The sequence below is a fragment of the Anoplophora glabripennis genome, unplaced genomic scaffold (assembly GCF_000390285.2).
Source record: "Anoplophora glabripennis isolate ALB-LARVAE unplaced genomic scaffold, Agla_2.0 scaffold522, whole genome shotgun sequence".
Taxonomy (NCBI): Eukaryota; Metazoa; Arthropoda; class Insecta; order Coleoptera; family Cerambycidae; genus Anoplophora; species Anoplophora glabripennis.
The window spans coordinates 44,045-71,452 of record NW_019416807.1 but is presented as its reverse complement, the minus strand read 5'-3'; the positions used below and the strand labels follow the sequence as shown (position 1 = coordinate 71,452).

The 27,408-nt window shown below is 31.7% G+C and overlaps 1 protein-coding gene across 1 annotated transcript; it reads left to right on the top strand.

Annotated features, from left to right (window-relative positions):
* The first annotated feature begins 3,608 nt into the window (after nucleotides 1–3,608).
* LOC108911863 (protein NPC2 homolog) lies at nucleotides 3,609–25,625 on the top strand. The gene is made up of 4 exons (XM_018716922.1): nucleotides 3,609–3,758; nucleotides 7,619–7,732; nucleotides 23,150–23,325; nucleotides 25,463–25,625. Exons 1-4 carry the CDS (start codon nucleotides 3,683–3,685, stop codon nucleotides 25,544–25,546), a joined length of 450 nt encoding a protein of 149 aa, XP_018572438.1. The 5' UTR covers nucleotides 3,609–3,682; the 3' UTR covers nucleotides 25,547–25,625.
* Nucleotides 25,626–27,408: the final 1,783 nt, after the last annotated feature.

The following is a 27,408-nucleotide window of genomic DNA, read 5'->3' as shown; positions in this document are numbered from 1 at the left end:
AGTGAACAATAATACATGTTTCACGATAAAAATATTATTTTCAGATTCACCAGTGACGTGCGCAAAGGCACGTCTCTGGATATTTTTAAAGAAAAAAATGATACGTCAGTGATTTTTCTTAAAATAAAAATTATATTTGAATTCCTTGTTCAATTTGGAAGAGAAAAAAATAAAACTGTTGTGAAAGAAATCCCAAACTAAAAATAAAAATGGAATTGCCCAATAGTTCTTCCAAAAAAAAAAATGTTATTTTACGGAATTTTATATTTTTTATTTTATTGTTCTAAAACGGAATGAAAGTAGAACGAAACTGTTTATGTTAGCAAATATACAGCCGTATTTACACTTTTCTATTTATTTATTTTTTTTTTCAGAAGAAAAAAAGACATTTATACCTAAACAATATTTTGGGAACAACTACTTCGAAGACTATTGCCCCGGCAAACATTGAGTTATACACACAATATCAAGTAAACACCTAAAATCATTTGTCAGTAGAACCATCGGACATATAACGGTTTCGAATTTTTTAGTTCTTGTCAGAATGTCATAGGTGAGACGATCGACGAACTATTTATTTATTTTGATATCTATAATTTAGACTCTGGCAAATATCTAGTGGTTCTACTAACAAATGATTTTAGGTATGTATTTGATGTTTTAGGTGTAATTCAATACTCTTGTTGGGGCCACAGTATCATTAATTATAAACTTTATTTCGCTGCCGGACTTGCTTTCACAGTACCTGCAGATTAGTAGGTCGCACTCCGCCAGTTTTGTCGTGTTGAGGGACTTAACAATGTTATATACATTTCATCACTCTTCAGGTATTCCTAAAAAAAAAAATTACCGTACCTCAAATCCTGACATACGTCGAACGTATCGTTATCAAAGTTGTGACGCTTAAATTTGAATACTAGTCATGCTCAGCAATAACCCAAAAAGGTTAAATAATGAATATTTACAGAAACGATGAATATCCTTTACATATACTTCCGCTCCCGAAACTTAAATCGTTGAGATTTTTTAAAATGTTACATTTCGTGTAAGAAACAATTTCTATGAACGCTGAAAAAAATTCACTCAGATAAGACTTCGCATAAGACTGTTATTTTTTATTTAACAAAAGCTGTTAACATTCATATTATATACATCAATTTAATAAAAGATAATAGTTGGAGCTGACATCATTTTATTGTCTGTCCTAAATCTGTCGCGATAACTAAAGTTTTTTAAAAATTAATATAAATATTTTTATATTTAAACAAGTTATAATGTTGTTCATTAATATAGTTAATGCAGCAATTTCTTTTCCAATGATTGTCATTCTTCTTCCCTGGTGGTGGCATAATAGCCGAAACTAGTAGAAAAGAAAATAAAGCATTTTTAACTGAATTAAATGCACTCTACCCATTCCACTTCAATATTATAATGGGTTCATATTAAAAAGTTTTTCTCGATTAATATTTTTATCGTAATTATTGCAATTTCTATTTAATCTTTATATATATTTTCGATGTTCCATGAACTTAATATTCTAGATGTTTTTCATCAGAAATAACATGATCGATTGATATTATCTTATTATGTACTGTATTTCGTATACATATATCACATTGTGTAATCCCATATACTAATTTTCGTAAAAACAAGTTTCTGAACGATTATAATAATTAAAGTCACCGCAAATGCTATACTTACCCGAATATTCTTTTTATATTCTCTGAAATAGGTAATATTTACATTGCGATGAACGATATATATTTTTATAACATTGGAGTATTTTGAATTTATACCTATTTCGTGTCATCATTAATACACCAGCAGTTGCTCTATTTTCAGTATCAATTTTTGTATATTTACAATTAATTTCTCTTCATTTATTTTATATCAGCACCACAGCACCAGTATAAGTTTCAGCTAAACATATAACTGATGCCTATTTTTCTACTAGACATTTTAAATAAACGATCTTTCTATCATTCTCCAATTGTTTATTGTTTATATTTTATCAGCTTCTCTTTTTAAATTGTCTTATATCATAGGGACAATTTATATCGCTGCTATATGATGATAATCTAGTTTTATTTTTTGCTTTTTTGCACAGCATTAAAACATTTTATAGTATTATTTTCATTACATTCATTGATTTTGTAATTTTTTGCACAGCGAGTACATGTTAGTACATGGCTTAAGTATATTTTTCCTGAAAGTGATTGTATCCCCCGCAGTTGAAGCAACGTTGGACTTATATTGTCCATCCAATAATATAGGTACACATTTTTCTTATTGACTAAATAATTAAATTATCCAACATTTATTTCAAAAATAATATGCTTACAGTTTTTATTTTTGTTTCCGTATTTCATTACTATTTTCAACTTTTGCATTACCTCCACATTCAAATTATTTTATACAACTAAGTATATGCTTAACTATTTTTCATCAGATTTATAAAAATATTTTTCTTCTGCATTTACCGATATCATTTTTGGCATCCTCGACTTGATATTTTTATCCAAGCTCATTTACTACTTCATTTCTTATTTTCTCTTAGATATTACAGCTAATATAACAATTTCTTCTTTATATTTTAAGTACCAACACCAGCAGCTAATTAAACTGAATCTATTTTCGTTTTAACTTCCTGGGTAGTTCTGTCACAAGCTTGTTCTCTTTTAGTCTTCAATAGGTACATTTTTTTTTAGAATATTTGAATAAGATACACTTTTCCTCTCATAAACAAATTTAATTGTATTGATTTCTTTAATGATTTTAATATTTTCTTCTACCATTGTTTTACAATATACTTGAGATGTTTCATCCTTCATTTTTTACAAATGAACTAGATTTACATCACAATACACATTTAATACTTGTTTTATTTTGCCACAAAGCAAATTTATTATTTTTCCACGATGACAGTAGATAAACTCACCACTAGGAACACTTTTCATAATACACGATAACCTTTCAAAAGCTTCTCTACTTTCGTTTTCAAAAATTCTGCTTTTTAGATAAAAACTGCCAAATGTACTCAAAGAGTAGACCCTTTTCAAAATACACACGCATTGTGAAAAATGTGTTTATCAATAAATTTATCATAAAATTAAAAAAAAAATCATTTATTAAAAACAACTACTGCATGACTGATTCTTGTAAACAGGGGTTTATTTAATCATTTCTTATTGTTAGTCATTTTAAATTAGCATTTTGACACAATATCCAAAAGAAAAGAAAAACTATTTAAAAAATATAATGCACTATTAAAAAGAATGAGAAACAGTTGATGCAGTTATTAGTTTTAGACGCTGCAGGATAGGGAACATAAGAAAGAAAACAAAATTGGTGGCATTATGTAGGTAGGTATATTAGTTATAAAAAAAAATCAAAAACATAATTTGTGATAATATACTTATCAAAAGCAACGTATCAGAATTTTGTTCAGGTACCTTAAATTACATTTCATTTTTCACTTGGCATTTTTTTTCTGGACATGCTTAAAACCATTTGGTCACTTTATACGATCTTGTGTTGACAGCACACCACGCAGCTAAAATAATCGAATTAGAGATAATGAGAATTGTGTTGTAAATACCGTCAGCAGTTTCCTTGCATTGCTTCACTCGGTTGTGTTGTTTCGAAAAGCCAAGACATCTCTCCCGCTCTCTATATTTAAAAAATGCAAGCCTTCATAGTTTTTAGCCTAAGTTTAATCCTGTGCTGTAGTTTTGTGGCCTGCGGGTACTCAGATTGCGGTAAGACAGTTTTGTTTGTTTTTTAACTCTCCTTATTTCGGTGTGAATTTAAATCAATACGAATTTTTGAGAATTTATGTTATTTAATATAAAAATGTCTCATTTCATGGCAGTACATAAAAAACGTGAAATTATAGGTTAATGTAGAATTTCCGTTTTATCATATAAAATATTTTTCTACTGTTATTTTTTTCATTTTTGCGTCAAAACGAGTTTAGAATGTAGACGACGTAGTGCAGCACACATTGTTAAAAGCAGTTTTCAAACGACAGTCTATTGATTAGTTAGAGCTGATAAAATAATCGTATTCCAGTTTTTAAACATGCAAGTAAATATTATAATCATATAATATTCTTGCCATATAATTAATATATCATTTCATTCACTGCTACAACTATTCACTTGTATGTGTAGCTATTGTCATTCGCTTAATACTTTAGGAATTTAATTATTAAAATAGGAATCATTTTACAAGAAAGTGGCTTGTATTGTTGAGATAATTTCATTATTAATATCACTATTACCACCACGTACCACAGTTCTTTAAAAATATTAAAGCAAAAAGTTAAAAAGATAAAGAGAAATGATAAAGATAAAAGAAAAGTATTTATTTGTATTTTTTCGTATTACCAAAAATACTTTTTTAGAAGATATAAGAAATACACGTGGATTTCTTGGATTAGTTTATATGAAAAATTATAATTTTTAAAAGAATGTAGATAGATTTGGTAATGCACACAAAACTGACATGAAAATTTATAAAAACGTGCTTATACTAACTATACTTTGTAAATAAATTGATACTTCCGATTGTCAAGTAAATATGAAAAATATATTTTGGGTAATCCTGATAGGAATATTGTATTTATAATAATGATAATAATCAAACTAATGAACTCAATTCAATTAAGTTAGAGTTTTCTGAACAATTCAATCAAGAGCAATCCTTGTTTTTACTAAAATAAATTCAGAAAACAATCTTCCTATATACCCACAATGAGCTGATTAATTATCGAGAAAAATATGAATGACACAACAGTTTTTAAAGCTTCCCAACTGTTATATGTATATGTACATACAGGGTAGCCAATCGAAAACGTACCGCAAGGCATTAAAGGGTAGTAAAGAGCTTTTCGGCAAAATCCAAAAACAGGTCAAATTTGTTTCTGAGGGGGACAACTTTTGGCTCAAAAAGCATACCAAAATCTTCAACCCCCTAAGTGGGGGTGCTATCCCCTAAATTTTTTCAAATGGGAATGGGGGTCAAGTGGGGGGTCATTAGAAAGGGCTTTTAATTCTCTATACATCGATTCTTACTTTTTGAAAATCGATTCATTATTTTAGAAAATATGCAGCTTTGAAAATACGAACAATATTTTTGACGAGAAATGCGAAAATCGATTTAATTTTACTTCAAAACTTACGGTATTAGTCAAGTAAATGCTGAAAATGTTGTCCGCCAACTTGCATACAATGATACAGGTTGTCTTCAAACCGTTGTCGAACATTCTGGAGCACTTGCGGTGTTACTTCGCGACATACATTAATGATTCGTCCTCGCAGATCTTCCAAGGTATCAGGTGGAGTGCTGTAAACTTTGCTTTTAATGTGCCCCCAGAGAAAGAAATCTAAAGGATTTAAGTCGGGTGACCGAGGGGGCCACTCAATTGCACCTCTTCGTCCTATCCAGCGTCCTGGAAACGTCTCATTTAGGTAATTGCGCACATTGAGCGAGTAATGTGGAGGAGCTCCGTCTTGCTGGAAAATCAGTTCGTGTTCATTGTAAGCAGGGTCGTCCTCTATGATATTTGTTAGAGCTGGGTCGATGACATTTTGTAGTAAATCCAAGTACATATCGCCTGTCAAATTTCCAGGAAGGAAAAAAGGACCTACAATGGAATTTCCAAAAATACCTGCCCATACATTCAACTTCTGGGGGTGTTGGGAGTGTGTCTCATGGAAAATCCTTGGATTGGTATCAGCCCAGTAACGACAATTATGGCGATTCACTAAACCATTCAAGAAGAACGTACACTCGTCCGAAAAACACACATTAAAGAGGAAATTATCGTTTATCGCTCGTTCAGTCATTATTTCGCAAAATTGCAAACGACGATCAAAATCGTCTTCATTTAGCTCTTGCACTAGCCGAATCTTATAAGGATGGAATTTGTATTTTTTTAATATTCGTTGGACACTTGTACGACTCACTCCTGTCGCAGTAGCCAATTGCATTGTACTCAGCGTACTATCCATTGCCACTTGCCCCAATACCGCTATTTCCGTAGGTTCATTTAGTACCGGATTTTCAACCTGCCTCTTTTTGTTATGAACGGAGCCAGTTTCGCGAAATTTGGCCACCAATTCGCGAACAATTTTTCCAGACGCATGTTTCTCAGGATGCCGTTGGTTGAACAGTTCGGCGACCCGATTTCCGCATTCATTGTTTTTGAAAAAAAGCTCAATAATTTCTACTCTTTCTGGAATTGAGTACACCATAATTAATCAATTTAAAAGACTCGGCAGTATTGGTACTCTTCAACTACAAGTCACAAGACAGTTATCTAGCAACTTCTTGTGGCCTATCTAAATACGAAACAAAAAGCGGACAATTTTTTGCTCACCAAAATCAGGCTAAAGAATTCGCAAATCAAAAAAAAAAACAGCGAATTCTTTTGAAGGAATTTACCAAGCTAATACCGTAAGTTTTGAAGTAAAATTAAATCGATTTTCGCATTTCTCGTCAAAAATATTGTTGGTATTTTCAAAGCTGCATATTTTCTAAAATAATGGATCGATTTTCAAAAAGTAAGAATCGATGTATAGAGAATTAAAAGCCCTTTCTAATGACCTCCCACTTGATCCCCATTCCCATTTAAAAAAATTTGGGGGATGGCACCCCCACTTAGGGGGTTGAAGATTTTGCTTTAGATTATGCTTTTTGCGCCAAAAGTTGTCCCCCTCAGAAGAAAACTTTACCTGTTTTTGGATTTTGCCGAAAAGTTCATTACTACCCTGTAATACCTTGCGGTACGTTTTCGATGGGCTACCCTGTATATATTTTGTTCATCATTAAAAAATCAGAAAACATATTTACCAGTTTTTTTCTAAAGTAGTAATAACACAGATATAACAGATTACAAGGTTCAAGGTGTTTCAAATTTAACGACTTCATCTTGTTGCAAGAAAATAAAAAATTTAACTTATGATCTTAAAAGTGGGACTAAATAGAATCCATTTATGTCGAAAATATTTTTTTTCCAGAGTTCCTGGAAAGGAATTGCAAACTTAAACAAATATGCGCCGGAAATGACAATTAATGTCTTAAAAAAATTGTGATTTGTCCACTTATCTCTATGAATTATATCCATATTACATCCAATACAACTTTTCGTATTTATTTTTGGAAAATTATAGTGAATAGTTTCTAAACGGGAGAATAAAAGTAAAGAATAAAAACTGTTCAATAAAACCCTTTTCTGATGGTGAAAACATTTGGATATGTTTGTGGGAAGACAACTACCGATGACACCATAACCTCTATTTCGGGTATCATGAAAGAATATTCTTGGCTTAAAGCGGACCCTATTGAGTTTATAAGTTATTTTATTTGCATGCTTTGTGTCCCGATAACAAGGCCGAGAAGTCAAATTTGAACCACTGTAAATTTCTACGAAGGAAGATGTGTTTTACAAAGAAATTATGAACTGCTATAAAATATTGTTTAATATAAATAGTGGTTTGCATTACATGTGTATTATTTAAAATTTCAGTTTGCCGTTTTCCTTCTCATCCGCAAATAATATTTTCGTAATGTTATCTTAACTCACACTGGCTGACATAAACTCTTATCTTTCCAGGGTCAGAGGATGGAGCGATAGTGTCTCTCGAAATTACAGGGTGCAGCAATACGGCCAAGCGATGTATCTTGAAGAGAAATACCAATTCTACGTTAGTGCTTTCTTTTACCTCAAGTAAGTACAGGCCCGGATCCAGAGACTGGTTTTGGGGGTGGCGCAAAGCACTTCTTTATCATTATTATTATTATTATTGTTGTTGTTGTTATTTTTTTGATGACGTAAGGTGTAGGTTAGGAAGGGGGAGGGGGGATTTTTGAATGACAAGAGATATTTAATCTAAAAACATTATGCATATATTTATTGAAAAAAAAATCGATATTTTACAAAAGAACGCTATCTAGGTAGGTGGGTATCTCCAAGAGACAAGAAAATGCGTAATCAAAAAATTCCGGGTTTTGAGATTCAAAATTTCCCATTCAAGCCATAAAAATTTATTGCGCCATAAACGTTTTGAGACAGGCGTACGGAAAATCCTAACAGGCAGACAGGCAATCTATTGACTGGCTCTATCGACCTGTCTCCGTTTCGTTAAAAGTCATAATAGTCCAGTCGGCGGAGCCAAAAAACGAGCCGAAATGGCTGTTGCTTGATGTAAACCTGTTTTTTTTAATCGAACCGGGAAAATGTGTACATTCGGAATATCGACCTGCGGAAAGCTGAAAACCATGGGAAGTTTGTTTAAATTAATGAAAAGTGCAAAATAATTCAAAAATGGCCCGTTTTTTCGGATATTATCGCTTATTATTCGTAAAGGAAGCCTCGGACGAAAAAAAGTAACTATAGATTTTTTGTTCATTATTGAATGTTGTACAAGATAGGCATATTGGCGAACCAAAATTTTTAAAATTTGCATTGCAAAATAGCAATAAACTAATGAAAAATGTGGCACTTTTTCAGAGGAGTTTGACACTAATGAATCCTTCTACTTACATTAATATCGACTAACTGCCTGTTGTCGTTTGGAGAAATTGAAGATCTTTAAAAAATGTTGTGCTTTGGGGGTGGCGATCGCCACATCGCCACCCCCTCTGGATCCGGGCCTGAGTAAGTACATATTACAGAAATAAACGATATAAGAAAAAAACATCCAAACTAGCAATTTGGGGGACATTTATATGCGCAATTTTTTGTCTAGTACTTTAGAAAATCTAAACAAGTTAGAAACAATATCTCTTCACTGTACCAGTTATATAAGTTTACTTCAGAGTATAAGACGACTGATAGTACATTCAAATAAGAAAAAATGCATATTCTGTGGTCCTTTTTATACATAGTTTTTAATAATAATCGTTCTGTGTGTATTTATTGCTGTTTTCCTTAGAAGAATGAACGGTCACTGAGTCAATAACTATAAATTTTTACTTGTACAGGGTGTCCCTGAAAAGGATGGACAACGCTTGACCACAGGTTCCTTGGATGAAAATAAGTCTATAAGTCTAACTTACCTATATACAAAAGTGCACGCCTACTGAGATATAACCTTCTAAATATAGAATAGATAACCTATTTTTTTTTCAAATAATTTGAAAACTAGTTCTCTTAGAAACTTCAAATTTGGTATACTTATTTTTTTTTATTTAAGCGCAACGTACAGTGGGTGGCCAAATTATTAGGGACAGTACTCAGTTTCTTATATTTTCTAGTTTGACTGATTTTTTTTAACAAACAGTTAGTTTTATGACTTGTAGCTATTTTTTATTCAAAAGAGTGTGCTACTAAGATCATAAAAACAATGAGTTACGTGGGAGAAACTATTAATTTTTTTCGTAAAAGCTATATATGTGCATCAATGGAAATCTGCTAAAATTAATCTTAGTATTTAGTGTTGCACTCTTTGCCGCAATTAAAGCTTTTATGTCTCGAGGCATGCTCTCTATACAGACTTTACAATTCTGTTGGAGTTCGACGTTGTGATGCCACTCTCTGATGAGAGTTTCATCCAATTGGTGCTTGGTGGTGATCACCTCATTAGCAAACGCCTGTTTGGTGAGTCCCAACTCATGTTCTCTATAGGGTTCATACCCAGTCAGGGAAAAATGGTAATGTTTTTCGGCCAGGAACGCACTACTGGCTTTGTGGCTCGATGCCGAATCGTACATAAAAATGAACTCGGCATCACCAGGGAACCATTCTTCGATATGTGGCAGTAGCCGGATTTTTTTGTACTCGCTTGTATGGATCCTGCCTCATGATCCACTTCACGATGTATAGGCGTCTTATGCCCTTTGCTGAAATCACAGACCATACCATGACACCAACCGGGTATTTAACCATCACCACAAGGCAGTCTGGATGGAACTGCTCTGTCCAAGACGTCGTCGGAGAAATGAAGTTTTGTCGACCAAAATTTGAAACGCTGATTCGTCGGAAAATATTGGGATAATCACAAAAAAATCTTTATTAGCACTATTTTAATTCGTTGTTCTCATTTGAATGCAGTCAGCAACAGTCATATTCTGGAGTTATTGGGCTCTTTGCAGCGCATCTTCTTCATGACCTCCATCAGAGGTGGTTTTTGGGTCGACAACGACCGATTAGGTTTTCTTTTGCCAATCGGACTGTCATTAGGGAAATTACAATTCCTTCATTGTTTATTATGGTAATTCTATACGAAATATCAATAACGTTTTGATAATTTGTAATAGGAAAAAGTCACGAAAAACGATTCAGAAATATTTTTTAGCATTTCTCTGTAACAAAAATTTTTAACAAATTACCACCATATGAAGAGTAACCTCACTTATCTGATAAATGATGTAGAATATCAGGTTGACACTCAACAAAAATATTAATAACAGTACCAGCTGCAATACAAAATAAAAAAATCTTGTGAAGATCTATTTGTTTTTTCAAAAAAATAAATTGAACTAGAAACTTCATAAATATGAGTAGTGTCCCTAATAATTTGGACACCCACTGTAAATAAAAAATTTGGTGATAATACAGGATGTTATATTTCTAGTGCCTGTGCGCCATTGGCTATCCCGTAATTTTTTTGTGTGTACGCCAGTCAGGCCAGAATTTGTATTTTTAAAAATAAGCATTGTTTTAAAAGATTTTTTTGCCCTTACAAAATTTTGATAACGTTATGGATTTCGAGTAAAATTGGCATAATTTATACATTAAATATAAGCAAAAATTTCGATTTGTAAAAAATAATTTATAACTGCAGCCTTAAAGCAGGGAATAATAACGAAAAAACATCACATGTAACTACACATTTTTAGTCTTAGTATTATCAATCAATAAAATAAAAATCAACACTAATATTTTAAATAAACAATATCAACTAATAATGTAAGAAAGTCAACATTAACATTTTAAACATATATTGCAGTATATGCTCAAAGTGACTTCCTTTTTTTTAAACGCAAGCATTAGTTCTTCGAAAATTAAAATGAATTTCATCCAATACCTCTCATAACATTAATTCCATGTTGTATTCTTTCCCATTATTCGTTTTCTATATTTACTGAAAAGTTATAAAATGTGGTCCTGAACGCTCCCCAAAGGAAATAAGTAAGTACATGGGTTTAGATCCGGGGGCATTATTCCCTCTACCTATCCACCTGTCAGGATACTAACCTGTAATAACTGGTCTTTTAATACTCTGTTAACGGAACTTTTTTAAAGCCAATCTCTACCGCTAAACGCCTTGTATTTACTTTAGAAATTTCTTCGACTCTTTCCAAAATCTGTTCCTCTAGCTGAATAGTTCCTGCCGTACCTACGTTATCCACGATTTAATGTTACAGGTAAAAAAGTGTCTTGATTCCCGAAGGCGTCTCTCCGCATTAACAAATGTTTTGTGATTTGGAATTCTTCGATTAGGAAATCTTTTAGCATATATTCAAACAGTAGCACAACCCACAATTTTGGGTTCACAATAACCCAAAACCAATAACATATCAGTTTGTTCAGCAAAAGTATAAATGGCAATAAAAAACAAACTAAGCTAAAATTAAAAAATCTTCTAATAGTGCTTATTTTTAAAAATATAAATTCTGTCGTCAATGGCGTACGCACAAAAAAGTTACGGGATAGCCCTTGTATAAAAAAATATGTATACCAAATTTGAAGTTTCTAAGAAAAACAGTTTTCAAATTTTTTGAAAAAAACTAGGTTATCTGTTCTATATTTAGAAGGCTATATCCCAGTAGGCGTGCATTTTTGTATATAGGTAAGTTAGGCTAAATAGTCTTATTTTCATCCAAGGAACCTGTGGTCAAGCGTAGTCCATCCTTTTCAGGGACACCCTGTATATGCATTTTCTGAATGGTGAATTCCAAATTTTCATGACAGGGTTTTGTCTTGAACTGGAAAAATAGCTTAAAATAGAATTTGATCCGTACCAACTATATTAGAAACATCTTCCAAACAAATTTTCGGGTAATAATATTTAAATATCGAATAAAAAGTAATATGTAACATGTAAACACGTAATCTGTAATGCGTCTAAAGAAAAGTTTCTGCTAAGCCGTTATAATGAGCTTGATGTCCTCTAAAAGGAAATTATTGGAAATATAGCAGCTGATTTTATCCTCAAAACTCAATATTAATTAAGAAACATATAAAAAAGAACATTTAATTTGTGCAAGATGTCCATGTATCATCTTTGACGTAGGCGTGAATGATAAAAAAACATATGCCGAAATTTTGGGAAATGATTCCGTATGATTAAAATATAATTTGTTATTAAAAAAAATATGTAGGGCTTTTAAAAATATATTTCATGTGTTACTTTTGCAGATAAATCGATCTATTTTGACTTCCACCAGCTTAACACTATGAGTTAGTACGGTCATGAATACATCTGTACTCATCCGGATGTACTTGTTGAATTCCCGGAAAAAACAAATTCGCAACCTTTTTGTTAAACTAATGATTGAAATCGTCGCAGTGAATGTCCAAATTGGGAAAAATTATCTATAATTTCTTTATGCTTGTAATTGTGAGCTACCATTGCTATCAAAATGAAATCTTACTTCCTTTAATGGATTACCTATGCCATCAATTGTAACGTGGCATGTGGCCAGGATTATTTAATAGCAATATGAAAAACTGATGAAATACATCCATACATGCACAGGCGTGATTAGTATACATTTATTTCTGCTACAAAATACAAGTGGAAAAATAATTAATTCAAAGTACGTTTTACTTTTATATTGATCTGTTTTAACTGTCATGTCTAGGTCATGACATTGTCGACGGAAATTCAGATACATAAAATTAACAGGTCAATTTTAAAATTTTGTTTATGCCAGAAATTTTCCTTAAATTTGTCGTGATTTTTTTACTTGCACTTCTTAAAAAAAATAAGTGTCTCACTAATTTTAGATAAAATGAACCAGCCAACTGAAAACAATCTTTTGCAATTCTGATTGTATCAAAATTTGGTGTAAAGCCTTAAACAAATGGCCAATACTACTTATTTAATTGTATACAAAGTGATTAAGTTCTTATAATAATGGAGAATAATGGACTTATGTTCTAAGCAACTGATTTCTCGATACAGTGTATCAAAAACATTATAAAAATCATTTACATCAATATTATAAAAAATATTTGACATGAACTACGGGAACTACGACTACTAACTTAGCTAATATATTATTGATTATATATAAAAAAAAAACAGGGTTAAAAAGATTTTTTTTTGAGTAAAGATAGGTATAGGCATTGCTTCATAAAAAAGTAGATAAAATTTCCTTCAAAAAAAGAGGTTGTACAGTATTTTTGGATGAAAATTGACTGATATATGGCCGCTCAAACTTAGCCAATTTTTCTATTTTCGCCGCGTTTTTACCGTTATAAGTTTTCATTCACATGTTTTGCAAAAAAGGAAGGAAATAAGACGTTCAAGGATTTTCATCACATGACTTGTTCGAAGGGTCATTAAAATTGAAAAAAACACGGGCCGCTATTAAACTAGAGGGTTGAAATTGCAGATAGGGGTGAAAATGTACTTTTACAATTTTTTTAAATATAGCACGAAAACGAAGCAAAATTTCGCTATAGTTCATAGGAAAAATTTTGAAGAGAATTGAATGTCCTATCGAAATGGCTTATTTAAAAAAATTAGAAGAAAAATTTTATGCAAAAAATCGTTAATAAACAATTTAAAGAAAGCAGAAAATAAGATTTTTTGATTTTTTTTACTTTTTTTACTCTAATTTTTTTTTAGTAGAAGTAGGCAAAGAAAATTGCTGTACAAAAAAAACTAGATGAGATTCCCTTCAAACTGATGCGTTCAAAAGTTTTTGGAATAATATTGACTGTGTTATAACCGATCAAACTTATATATTTTTTAGATTTTCGTCGTTTTTAACATAATAATGAATATAATTCTTATTATTTTTACAACAAATTGGTTCTTTACGTAATAAAAAATTATTTCAAGTTTTATTTGTTAAATAATAAAAATGAATTTGTTAATAAAGATTTTGACAACTGTATGAAACTATGAGGGATTTTTCAAATGAAATTACAGTTATTCATATTATTATTATTTATCTGGAATATGGAGATGTTTCTTTTTTTTACAATAAAATAATTTAGCAAAAACTTGAGAATTTAAGTACAATAATAAATAATAAATAATTTTAATCGAATTTTTTGCTTTTTTTCAAATTGTTTATTAACGATTTTTTGCATTTTCCTTTTAAATTTTTTAAATACGCCTTTTCGATGGGAAATTCAATTCCCTAAATACTGTTTCCTATGTACAATAGCGAAATTTTGTTTCGTTTTCGAGCTACAATTAAAAAACTGAAAGGGGTGTATACGCGCCACCGATAATTAAGGAAATTTGATTAGCATAGATATTTGATTTGCAACCACTACATACGCAATTGAATAATTGGAAAGTACGAGTATATCGAGAAAATAAATTCTTCTATTGAGAAAACACTACTCGTTTTATTCTTGAACGTTTTGGCCCTTTGATTTTTTTTTGTGTGATCTGTTGGATGGCTTTAACTAAATCATCCTGTATCTCAAACATGAAACGTTTACAGATCAACGTTCATATTTTAACTTACTTTTGATTATTTTTGTCTGTGAAATATTATCGCATCCATAGTTGATCGATCGTTCGTTCACTTTTGATTTTTAAATGATATCTTTATATTTATATTATTGCATGATTTTTAACCTATGTAAATACAAACTGATATAGATATGACGATGCTAGTGGTCACCGATCACATTTGAACTCTGGTTTAATAAAAAAACTAACTAACTGTTAGACAATACAGTTTTTCGATGAACTCAGATTTGTTGTCTATAAAGACGATAATGTTACTGATTTGGTAATACAATTTCTTTGCCGATAAGAGCATAGTTGAATTTTGTTTAGTGAATGTTCCGTTTTAAAGATGTTTTTTTATATAACAGCATACTAAAAGGTTAAACGATATTATTGTAAAGGGTCAAATGAATTAAACACTTAATACGCTTACATATTGATAAGATATACTTGTGCTTTGAACTCGTTTCTGAATATAGGATTTAAAATTACATCACAAACAGGGAGTAAGTAAAATAACTCTTTATTTTCATGATGGTGCTGCCGACGTAGCTGTAATTTTGAGAAAAATGTTCACTCAAAGTTCTCTTTTTGCTTGAACAGGAGGACAAAATTAAAAAATGTTCAGCAAAAGAAAAATAAATATATAAAAGGAGATAGAGAGACAATATTTTATTGTAATTTAAAGTTCAGGAAACTTTACACAAAAATGTTTAATTTAATTCAATTTGAATCAATTCAATGAGAATTAGACATCATTACACTACTTTTATCACCAAACAAAAAAAATAGGTAGGTAGCACTTTTCAAGTTTTTTTTTTATCTGAAAGTGGAGATGATTATTTTAGTTTATCTTTTTTTATTGTGACAAAATATCTACAATAATATTTTTCTTCTTATTCAAAATCCATTAGCTAGCTGCATTATCTAAAGAGCAGCCTTCTTTATCTACTCAGACAATGAAATATAAGTTCTATGAATCAGCATAGGAAAACGTTTACTTACCTACTTAAAACATTCTTTATATTGTTACTAACAAAATATCAACAACTATGGTGCATGGTGCATCAAATTTTTCAACAAATATGTTGCGTCAACATATGTAAGTAAACATTTGATTTAGATTTGAAATTTATTTGTTAAACACATTTTATCTATATTAGTATTCAATCTTCTCGAGGTACTTACCTACAATGAATAATTAGGTTACACACCAACATTTTTTTTATGTTTGCTCTATTAACCATCAACCAGTGGCGGCTCGTCGTATGAAGCAACTAAGGCCGGGACTCACTGTAAAATTTGGCTCTCACACTGTATATTTAAATATCTACTATTCTACTATTCACCAAAATAAACAGTTAGATATACTAATTTCCAATTACCTATTACATTTGTCAAAAATCAAAATATCAGTAGGTATAAAATAATCGTTTGAATATTGAATATCTCGCCGCTCGCCGTTTCCATGGGCTGAGTGTTACTTCCCATTAATCCCCACCATAGTGAGGTCAGAAATCCTTTGCTTGTAGGCGCGTCACACTTGCCTATAATATGCTACAGTTTTCCTTCCATGCGAGGCGGTTAAAATAATGTGATTTAGGAGGGAACTGAGGCCGCCTCAAGGCTGCTTATAGTTTCAACAGTTTGTCTTTGAGTTCGCGGTTAATGTACGCGTCGCATAGTACGCGGGTAGTAGGTATCTGATGTCAGTGTGGGAGATAGTACAAAGGCTTTGAGGATATGAACAATTCAGGTATTAATTTAAAGTAAAACAACTTCTTTACAACAAAACAAAGTAAGAGTAAATTTTTTAATAGATATTTATTATGTTATCAGATACCTACATAGGTAGCTAATAATGAAATTATCTCACAATATTGTTTTATCTATGTTGAAACACATGTTTCAAGACGTGGGTAATGACGTAAACTACTGCTCCAAACAAATTAAAATGAATAGTCAAAGAATTTCTGAATTAAGAAACGAAGAAAAAATTAAAAGTATTTTTAATTATGCGAAAAATGTTACTGGACTACCAAGTAAACGGAGCAAAAGTTGAGACGAATTGGAAATATTTTCGAAATATATTTCCCCTTCATTAAATACCTACTCGTTTTGGGAATTTACATGATTTAATTTTTTTTGCTTTAAGATTCCTCAAAATTTCTCGAATATGCAAACAAATTTTCCGAAAAATCGTTTGAATGTTTATTACAAATGTATCCAAATGTTTTTGAAATAGATAAGTTGAAAAACGAACTTAATATTTTGTACAGAGACGAACAATTTCGTAATTTAGAAGTTCAAAAAAACGATAGAAATATTATACAAGGAATTTAAAATGGTATTTTCGGAAACACGCAAATTGTTTTGTCCAGTTTTAACAATTCCTGCAATAAGTGTCTCGGTAGAAAGAAGTGCCGATTCTCAATTTTACGAAGAGATTATAAGTAAATTTGCAAATTTAAAAGACGGACGAATAAACCTGTTTTATAAAAACATTCATTATGTTTTTAAAATATTTTGTTAAAAGTGGAGGCAACCGAAAAGTTGGCGGCGTTGTTTTATAAGCAAATAGATAAGTTGGCTGGCTACCTTATGAAAATTTGTTTTTATATATTTTCATATTTTTTAATATTCATGAACCAAGTAGGAACAATTTTGTTAATTATTAGGTAAATATCGATCGGTCGATAGCCGCACGATTTAAGGCGTCAGTACTTAAATCGATGTGTCGATCTGCCCGGGTTTCGAATCCAGCGGCCGGCAGACCGTAGATTAGCTATGCTTGTACGGAGGATTGGCACCCTCTGTGCAGGTATGGTAGGGTGGAAGAATGTTGGCTTGGGTCAATGTGAGAGATTGACACCGGTTGGCATTTGACCACCCCCCTAATTAATGAGGTTTTCCAGGTTTCCCTCATTCCTGCATTAAATGGTGGTTAGGGCCTACCAACATAAGCCCTTCCTGGGCTCAAATGCGGCCTGCGTAATAATAATATGCCGCCTCCTCTCCCGCACAAGTCTCCGACTTCTGGGCTAATTCTTGTAGTTAGAATGAGGAGTAGAGATATTATTATTATTATTATATAATTATTATAGGTATGTCAGTGTGTTGTTTTCTGTTACTTAAGTATAATTTATTGTACAATTTTATTGTAAATACAATTTTTAAAGTTTTGATATTACAATTAATAATATAATTTTTTAATTTACGGTTATAGTACGCGATCGGTAAAAGGGTTATGAAGTTATTAGTTAAATTAGTTTTATTTTTGACAACTTTGAAGGCTTGTAACTCAAAAACCAAAAATTTTTTATTTAACTTTTTTTTTCGTAGATCGTATTTATTTATCGTCTTGAATATGCAGTCAAACATTGTCGGTAAAATTTGCGCCCTGTATATGATCTTAGGTCATCTACACTAGTGATGTAACGAATGCCAGTTTTTAAGCATTCGCGAATGCGAATGCGAATGCGAACATCTGTTGTTGACATTCGCGAATGCGAATGCGAATACGAATATTCAGTTTTTAAATCTAGCGCCGTTTATCTATGATTCAAAATATGCCGCGCGCGACGCACATAATATTTCCGGTGACAGCGGCCCTCTAGGCTAAAGACATTAGCGTTGTTAAGTTGGTAGAACGGTATTTTTGTATGATTGGAATTTTGTTTTGTTTTCGCTATCGGCTCAGATGAGTTTGTGAATTGTGAGGTTAGACTGTTGTTAGTTATGTCTTAACTTTTTTGTTTAATTTACCTAATATTGTTTTCACATTCTGTATTTTTCTTTCACGTTCATATTCGCAAAATATTCAAAGATATTTGCGAATGCGAATGCGAATATCATAAATCAAACGAATATTCGCGAATGCGAATGCGAATATTCGTTACATCACTAATCTACACACATGCGGTAAAATGCGACCCCCTTGCGACAGCGGAGACAATAATTATTGTGGTCTTTTGTATACAGTTTCTTTCTTATGATACTTTGTTCTTTATTATTATTGAAAAAGGGGTTATGAATCCTTTTTGACAAAAAGTTGTTATGGTTATGTGATAAGTAACATTTTAATATTTTTAAAAAACTAATTTAAACGTAGGTCAGTTACCCAGGTTAATAGTAAATACATAGAATAGCTAGTTTTACTTATTTCGACCTCTATTAAATTTAAAAAAAATAGACTGTTTTAAAGAGGAATAAAAAACTATTTCGATGACATTTAAAAATATTTTTATCCAACACTTGTATATTATAGTGATATTATAATTTCTTTAGTTTTAAAGGAATAATGTGTGGCCTCATTTATAACTCACTAGTGAGCTAGTGAGTCATAAGTCATAAGTCACTAGTGAGTTATGAAACCCTTGGTTACAGACACAATTTAGGTTGACACTCGAATCCTTTGTAATATTTAAAAATACATTCATTTCGTTAAATTACTTTTTCTGACATTGACAACTTGAAATTTTAAGTTACTTTTATTTATTATTAAAACGAAATTCTATGAAAGTGTTGGATAAAATTTTGTATGACACTGGTGTGTTACGTCATATAAGTCACTTGGGAAAATTACATTTCCCAGCGTGACTTATATACAGGGCTGGAAAATCCACATGGTCCATCTGCCTTTACATTAGAGCGACAAAGTAAAGTAAAGAAATCCGTGCGATAGACAAGGATGGCTATAGTGAAGACGTTTCATAATCTGAATAGTCACCGCCCGTTTCGGATTAGAAGTGGGAATGACTATTCAGATTATGAAACTTCTTCAATGTAGCCATCCTTGTCTATCGCACAGATTTCTATGACTTTATGGCTCTCACGTAACGGCCGATGTACCATGGGGACATTCCGAACCTGTATGCCGTAACACATTAGTACCATAAATAACTATTAATTCATATTTCTTGTTGCTTAAATAACAAATATTATTGGCCAACAATATAATTTAGTAAATTTCATTTTTTGTATAAACTTACTCTATCATAGACAAAAAAAATCTATTTTTAACTGGTACAAAACTTGCAAAATAGCACCTCGCTCTCTGTCGGTTTGGTCGTATTGAAGGCCTAGGCATTGAGTAATAGCGTTGAGTGAGGAAATATCACTCAACGGTAATAGGAACCATTCACAGATGTAGCACTTTCTTATATCTTATGTTACTCATACCCACTTCACATTTGTAGTTGACATCAAAAATAGTTGGATCATTCGTTGGTAGGCTCATATATAGAGTACCTATATAAGTATTAATTTCGAAGACAGTCTATGTTTGGTGATTTCGTTGATGAATGATTTTATCTCTTTGCTACATATTGGGGCTGTAATTCAGTGGCTGGGGTATGTAGCCCTAAGAAAAGTTGTTTCCTACAGTTACTTAAAGAGTATTTCTAGTATGAAACAAGTGCTTTTAAACTACCTAAAGATCAGTAGGTCACTCTCTGCTAGTAGATGCAAAGCAATACTATACTTTGTAGGTTATATATCATTCACATATTTCTACATTTTTAAATAGATCACAAAGGGTGTTTCCAAAAGTAGACTTTTAAATTTATGGGGTTATAGCTGATGCCAAAATAATGCGTTTCACAGAAAATTACTCTAACAAAAGCTTTATAGTGACGGAGATACTTAACATTTGAAATTGACTGAGATTTATAAGTATTTGCTAACGGTCGTTGTTCGTTGAAATTTTAATAATAGCATTATTTTTTCCAGTTTTTGGTGGATTAATTTTATTGAGGTGTTACTGTTGAGCCTTATTGAGAACATTATAGTGCTTTAACAAATATTATTTTTTTTTTAGTAAGTAGGAAGTAGTTGAATATGGAACAAGCACATATGGTCCATGAAAAATCTCCAAAAAAAGTCAGAGAAGCGAATTTCCAACATATATTTCTAATTATCTTGTTGTTAATGTAATCCTTACATTCTGCCTATTTTTTTACAAATAAGCACCTACTAAAACTAAAATCCCACTTTCAAAAACACACTGTATGTATAATCCAATTATGTGACTATACTTTGGTATAACTTTTCGGGTTCTACCCACACCCACATTCTAAAAACGTTATTTTTAAATCATAGCAGATATAATCCAGCAATAACGCACTGTGAGATTGATGAATGTAAAATTCAAACAGAGGTGATGTAAATTTAAAAACTAACTATATATATCAAATTGTGCATATATTTTCTAAAATTTTGCGATGGTTCAAAAGCTTAATCCACAGGGAAATGAGTCAGAAATTATACAAACTTTCTTTTACTTAATTTAGCTTAACAGTAACAGGAGCAGCAAGACTGCTATTTAGCTTCAACATTATGTACTTCTAAGAAGTACGCGTATAAATATATTTTTATGATGGTATTAATCAATGCCACATTTTTATAGCAGCAGGTCGACATTGTACATATGTATCATTTTACAAAAGCATATGATATACAGGATGAATAAAGTCAGATTGGCATTAAAAGTGCGTGGTGATGAATAATGAAATTATTAATTACGTGAAAACTGTTAGAAATACAAAAAATCATAAATTTTTACTAAATTTTATTACCTCTGACGGTTTAATTTGTGCAACTGATCGTGAATAGAGAAGATAAGTACATGACAGGGACAGGACAGTCTGACATCTTGAGTAAAGTAACAAGAGTTTAAACACAGCTAAATTCACTTAGCTTCGAGGTTCCCGGCATGAGCTTTTCTTTAGATTATAGTAGGATCATATTCGATGCAAAGTAATAAATCATTGTCTGTCAAGGGAACCAATGAAGTACGCTTTTAAGGGTTTTACAAATTGAATAATTTCTTTATACATTATGAAGGGACGAGGGGATCAGTTCAGGTCTGGCACCCTTGTTCCTACAAAAATTCCTTTATTCTCATAAACTATTTATTTTTAATGTAATTTATTATAAATCCAATTTGTTTCCTAAATTCCACATATGTACTACATTTTACCTCTGTACGCGCCACTGTTGTTTACTTGTTTTTTGGAAGCGCTCTCTAATTGACGGCAAAGCTCGCCAGTTTAGTATTTGACGTATAACCGACCAGTTCGTACACTCGATGCACCTGGGCGACTACAGCTACTACCAGAACACAGTGCGTATGCAGCGGAATTTTACATTGAATTTCATTTTAAATTTGGAATGATTTATCTTACGCCTCCTAAAAATGATGATACGATTTTCCTTTGATAAAAGACCGACAACTTTTTGCTCTACTTTGCATCGAATACGATCCTACTATAGACTCTGTCTCGTCCATATGGTAATTATAGACTAGATGACAAACGACCGAGAAGCAGGTCGTGTTCTCGGTCGCACCAAATAACGTCACATGCGTTCGTGAATACGTAACAAAATTTAAATCTTTACATGATTTTTTAAACATCTGTAATTAATTTGTAGCATTAAAGAAATTAATTATAGATAAATTTTTATCACTCAGTTATGGTTATAGGCTAAAAATTTATGTAGTTCTAAAAGAAATTACATTTTCATGCAAGTTGCCTATTCGGGACACCCTATTAGTATAAATATGCAAATTACATATTAGAAAATTATTTATGAAATTATTAGAAAAGTTAATTTTTCTTTCTGCTGTTCTCTAGGAAGATCAGTGAATAAGAATATAAAATATAAATGTATTTAGTAATTATACAGTTTCCTGAGTTTAGCCTTGTATTAAATTACATGGTCTTTGTCTTGTTCAACACAATACCTTCTGAGAAAACTCACTTTATAACTTGTTTATTGTTATTCTACTCTGTAATTCGTTTTCACGTTTTTATACTCTACAACCAACATTGCTTGATTGGAAGAATTAAACACTTAAGATTTCCTATCACGTAGGTATACCTAATTACGGAATAAGTGTCTTAATTTTTTAATTTCGTCATAAAAATTAAGAACTTAACGAGCGAGTCAATGTTTACATTAAACCATTCTGATTCATTCAAAAATACTTTTGATACAAGAATTGGCTCTTCCAACAAAAACGAACTTGATCCTAAAAACATTTTTACTGCATTGGTGGATGAAACAAAACTGAAAATTTTAGATACCCAATTTATTCAATGTACTAAATCATATATTTCCGAAAATAATTACCGTACCTATAAAATCCAGTATACTTTAGATTATCGCAATATAAATGTGTGAATACTAAAGTGACAAATGTGTATCTGGTGGTTTCATTCTGAAATTTCATAAATGATTTCTATATGATTTTTATAATAAAGTAATCAGGACATTATTTCTACTTTGGTATTTTGATTCCATAACTGATAGAGAAATATTCCTTTGTGATATTATTGTGATGTACCTGAGTAATTATATAAAACAAGTCTAAGTCGACAGAGATGATACAAAAAATGATTACATTAAACTATTGACGAAAAGTTCGTTCCGTAATTCAATAGCTTTGTTGATTTTCCCATATATAAATAACATAATAATTAATAAACTAACTTTTTCAGATGTGGAATCGTCCTCTCTAACCGCTGTAGTACACGGTGTTATCCTAGGAGTTCCTATGCCCTTTGATCTTCCAAATCCAGACTGCTGCAAAGATTCAGGCATAACCTGCCCTGTTGCATCTGGACAAACTTATAAATATGAAGGAACCTTTCCCATTCTCGGTTCATATCCGCGGGTAAATGAATAGCAGTTGGTAATAATTGTTAAAAAATAAAAATGAGATCCACGTTAATAGTCAGTTTGTCACATAGCTTTTAGAAGGACTATCGCTTGACTTGTTTTTAAGTGAAGCTATGTCGCTTGAAAATTAATTCAAGCTGTGAGTTCTCAAGTATACAGAGTGTGGCATGTATAATCTATAAAAATTAAACTATAGCTTCCTAACGATATTTGTAATAGAAAAGTCTTATACGAAAAAGTTCTATTTTTGCGTTTTTTTTTTTTCGAAAATTAAAGTTCAACTATGGATCAAAATATTTTCTCTGGAACGGTCCTGTCCGTGTGCAGTACGATGAGTTAAGTGCTATAGACCAGCCGCGTAAACAAATCGTCGTTGAAAGATAGAAAGATACTACTTCTTTTTGGGGAATTTGTCAATGCAAAAGTACAAACTATGAAAAATAGATATTTAAAAACAACTGATATTTTCTTATTATAATAATTAATAGTAATAACTATCTTAAATGCATTGTTGTTACTGCAAAACTTCGCAAATAAAATCACATCCGTAAGCATCTGTAGTTGCCAACTACGTGCACTAAACCAACTCCATTAAAATAAGGAACAAAGTTAAATAAAACTTACCATTTCTAGAGAAAATGTTGATAGCGTTGATACAGGCATGGCACCGACGCACCTAATTTTGGTGAATATTTTCCCAAATTTCAGGTATTCCCCTAATTGTTTCAGCAGCTTCAAGTATATGGTTTCGCAATTCTTCCACCGTAGCAATTGGAAACCAATGACTTCAAGTGACTCCAAAGATAAAAGTCCATTGTAGTTAGATCGGGTGACCGAGGTGGCCACGGCACAGGACCAAAACGTCCAATCCATCGCTGAGGAAACATTTCATTCAAAAGTGTCATTACTTCTCTAGTACTGTGTGGAGGAGCCCCATCTTGAAGATAAAACATGCGTGTCCGAACTTGTAATGGCACATCGTCCAATAATTCAGGCAACCGGTTCTCCAAAAAGTCAGCATATGTTGGTCCATTTCCTTCAAAGAAATAATGACCCACAGGTACATCCCCTATTTCCCTAATCGCGTGAGGATTTTCATCGGCCCATATATGCATGTTTTGAAAATTCACTTCATCACGGGTAAATGTCGCCCGATCTGTTATACAAACATAAGCAGAAAAATCTACTTGATTGGCACATTGCCGTAAAAACCATCTGCAAAAACGCAGTCGTTGATCACAATCCGGGGGTAAAATCTGTTGAACTGGTTGCAGATGATAGGGGTGCAACAGCTGCCGCCTTAAGATGCGATGAGGTTCCTACTTGCTGTGCGAGTCGTCGAGTACTAATTGTGGGGTCTTCGTCAAGATTTTAGGTTCACTTGCTGACCACGTCCTTCTCCTCGAGGAATAACACTTCCCGTATCTCGCAGCCGCTGAACGCACTGTAGGATTGTATTTGCACATGGGTGGTGACGTTGTGGCCATCGTTCCCGGTACAACCTAGTCGCCGCGAGCGCATTTCCTCGGGCTGCACCATAACACCATATCGACACGTTCGGAAATAGTAAATGCATTGTTTTCTCGGTTCACTGTAAAATTAGTTTGTGCACAAACTAAAATATTAAGCAAAGTAAGAAATAAGAATATCTTTTTTAATGTAATCGGCAAGCTATTCTTATTTTTTACTTCTTTATAAAAATTACACTGTCACTATCGTGAAATTACAAAATAAAAACTTTTGTCTGGAATCTTTCACTTTTTAACACTGATGGGTCGATGGACAATGCTTAATATTTAATAATTAAGTGAATAATGAATTCAATACAAATACAAAATCAGTTGACTGCACAAATTTTGTGATAATGTAACCTAACCTTTTTTTAGTATTACTGGAATTAGATTATACCGGCTTAAATTATAAGGTTGCATCTCCAACATTTCCAAAGTTTTTAATAAATAACACAGGGTCGGCCTTCATTTTTGTTGAATAAATAAATTTTAATTTACAAAAAAAACGCGAAGATAAAGGCTTTTCTATTACAAATATCATCAGGAAGCTGTAGTTTAATTTTTATAGATTATACACGCCACACCCTGTATTTTCCATGTTAATTTTGTTTTCCGTTTTAGGTGACTGTAGACATCAAATGGGAAATTAAGGATAAAGATGGCAAAGATATTGTATGTGCCCTGATTCCAGCGAAAATTGGTTAAAACTTTAACTTTAGAATTTATTATTTTTTTTATAAATTGATCTGTTAGATATCATTAATAAAAGAGATTTTAAAAAATATCCAAATGTCAATTATTTGATATGTATGTATTTTCAACATTATGCCTATTTTCAAATTGTATGTGTTTATAATGTAGAAAACAACAACTAATAAAATCTCATTTTCCAATATATTCTTTCCAATATCAAATCGATACTCCAGTCGAACTAGAATTTGAAATTAAAAAAATATTAGTAGACATTTTATTGCACTTTATGACGGGGAGGGGTAAGTGGAATGATAATATCAAAAAAGTAACTCGAAAGAAGTGATGCTAAGTTGGCAAATTGCAAATAAGTTGCAAAATTATGTGTTTTTTCACTTTTTTTATTCCCCATGAAAATAGGACAATTTGTCATTTGATGTTGTAGGCAGTTAACCTACCTACAATTTAAGGTATCTAAAGTCAGATTTCACCTATTTGTTAACTATAAAATAAAGGAAGAACACGGAAAAATGAGTTTTCAAAAATTGCGGATTATTATTACAAAAAGCGGTGGATGATGATGAAATTTATGGAAAAGACGGTAAATCCAAAGACGAATGCCAAAGGCCGATTCGATTGACCGTGAAATTGTTGCTCTATGTATTTGTTACTTAATTTTGTTCGTTTTTTTGCAACTAATTGTTTAATTACTAAATGTTAATTTTAGAATTAAATTTAAACTATATATAAAACAAAGTTATATTGGGAACAAAGAGGCGTAGGCGACCTCTTTTTTTAAATTGCCTTAAAAATAAGCATAAACAAGGTTACGCAGTCACTTACCGATATGACAAAGATGATAATATTAGATCTTTCTTTCTGGGGTGGGCACCGGGCTCTCTGCTCTACGCCCATGAAAAAAAGTCATATTTAATTCAAAAAGAGCGAATTCCCTAGCGACTTTTGCCAGTCAATTTGTTTATAACGCTGTTTTGCACCTTAGTTTCAATTTTTTGACATTTTTCTTCTTCGATACGTTTCTTTGGATCAATTAGAACCTATATCTATGATATTCGGTCTTAAAGTTAACATTTAGTAGGTAATTAAACAATTAGTTGCAAAAAACAAACAAATTAACAAATTGCTGGAGCATCAATTTCACGGTCAATTGAATAAGCATTTGGCACACATTTTGGTCATTGGATTGACCGTGTTTTCCATAAATTTCATCAACATCCATCGCTTTTTGCAATAATAATGGGCAATTTTGGAAAACTGATATTTCCCTATTCGACCTTTATTTCACAGTTAACAAATTAGTGAAAAATTAGGCTAGATACCTTAAATTGTAGGTAACTTAATTGTTAGTTGAACATGTAAAAAAACGCCTGGCAATAAAAATTTAATGAGTTTCATAAGCGTCCCTAAAAAAGTTCTCTGATAAAGGTAAAAAATTATAATAATTTGTATATAAATGTGCACAAAACTTCTATTATATGTTCATTTGGTCAACAACATATTTTAATTATTTATGTCCTCAAACAATTTTATTATATTGATGGTAAACAAGTTTTTCAAATATTTCCATGCCGAGTTGTTGTGCAGCAAGAATTTACTTCCTGTCTGACCCATTGTGTGACAGTAAATGGTCAACAATTTGAACATTTAATTTAGGTGTTTCTGGTGATTTGATTCAATTTTTTGTACGTTTATTTATTTGTAAATAAATTTAGTATTTGTAAATAATTTGGGTATTGTTGTCCTCCCTGTAACAATTAGAAGCAACTTCTGGTATATTTTTGGAATCAGCTCAGTTAGGGCAATCCGAAAATTTAAAAAAAATGTGATGACGTCATTACTCGAACATAGGTCACCCT

What these genes read in the sequence shown, in the direction of transcription:
- LOC108911863 (XM_018716922.1), top strand. Translation starts at nt 3,683, where the DNA reads ATGCAAGCCTTCATAGTTTTTAGCCTAAGTTTAATCCTGTGCTGTAGT. An exon ending in CTGCGGGTACTCAGATTGCG is followed by an intron (nt 3,759 to 7,618) that starts GTAAGACAGTTT and finishes TTATCTTTCCAG; the next exon opens with GGTCAGAGGATGGAGCGATA. An exon ending in TTCTCGGTTCATATCCGCGG is followed by an intron (nt 23,326 to 25,462) that starts GTAAATGAATAG and finishes TTTCCGTTTTAG; the next exon opens with GTGACTGTAGACATCAAATG.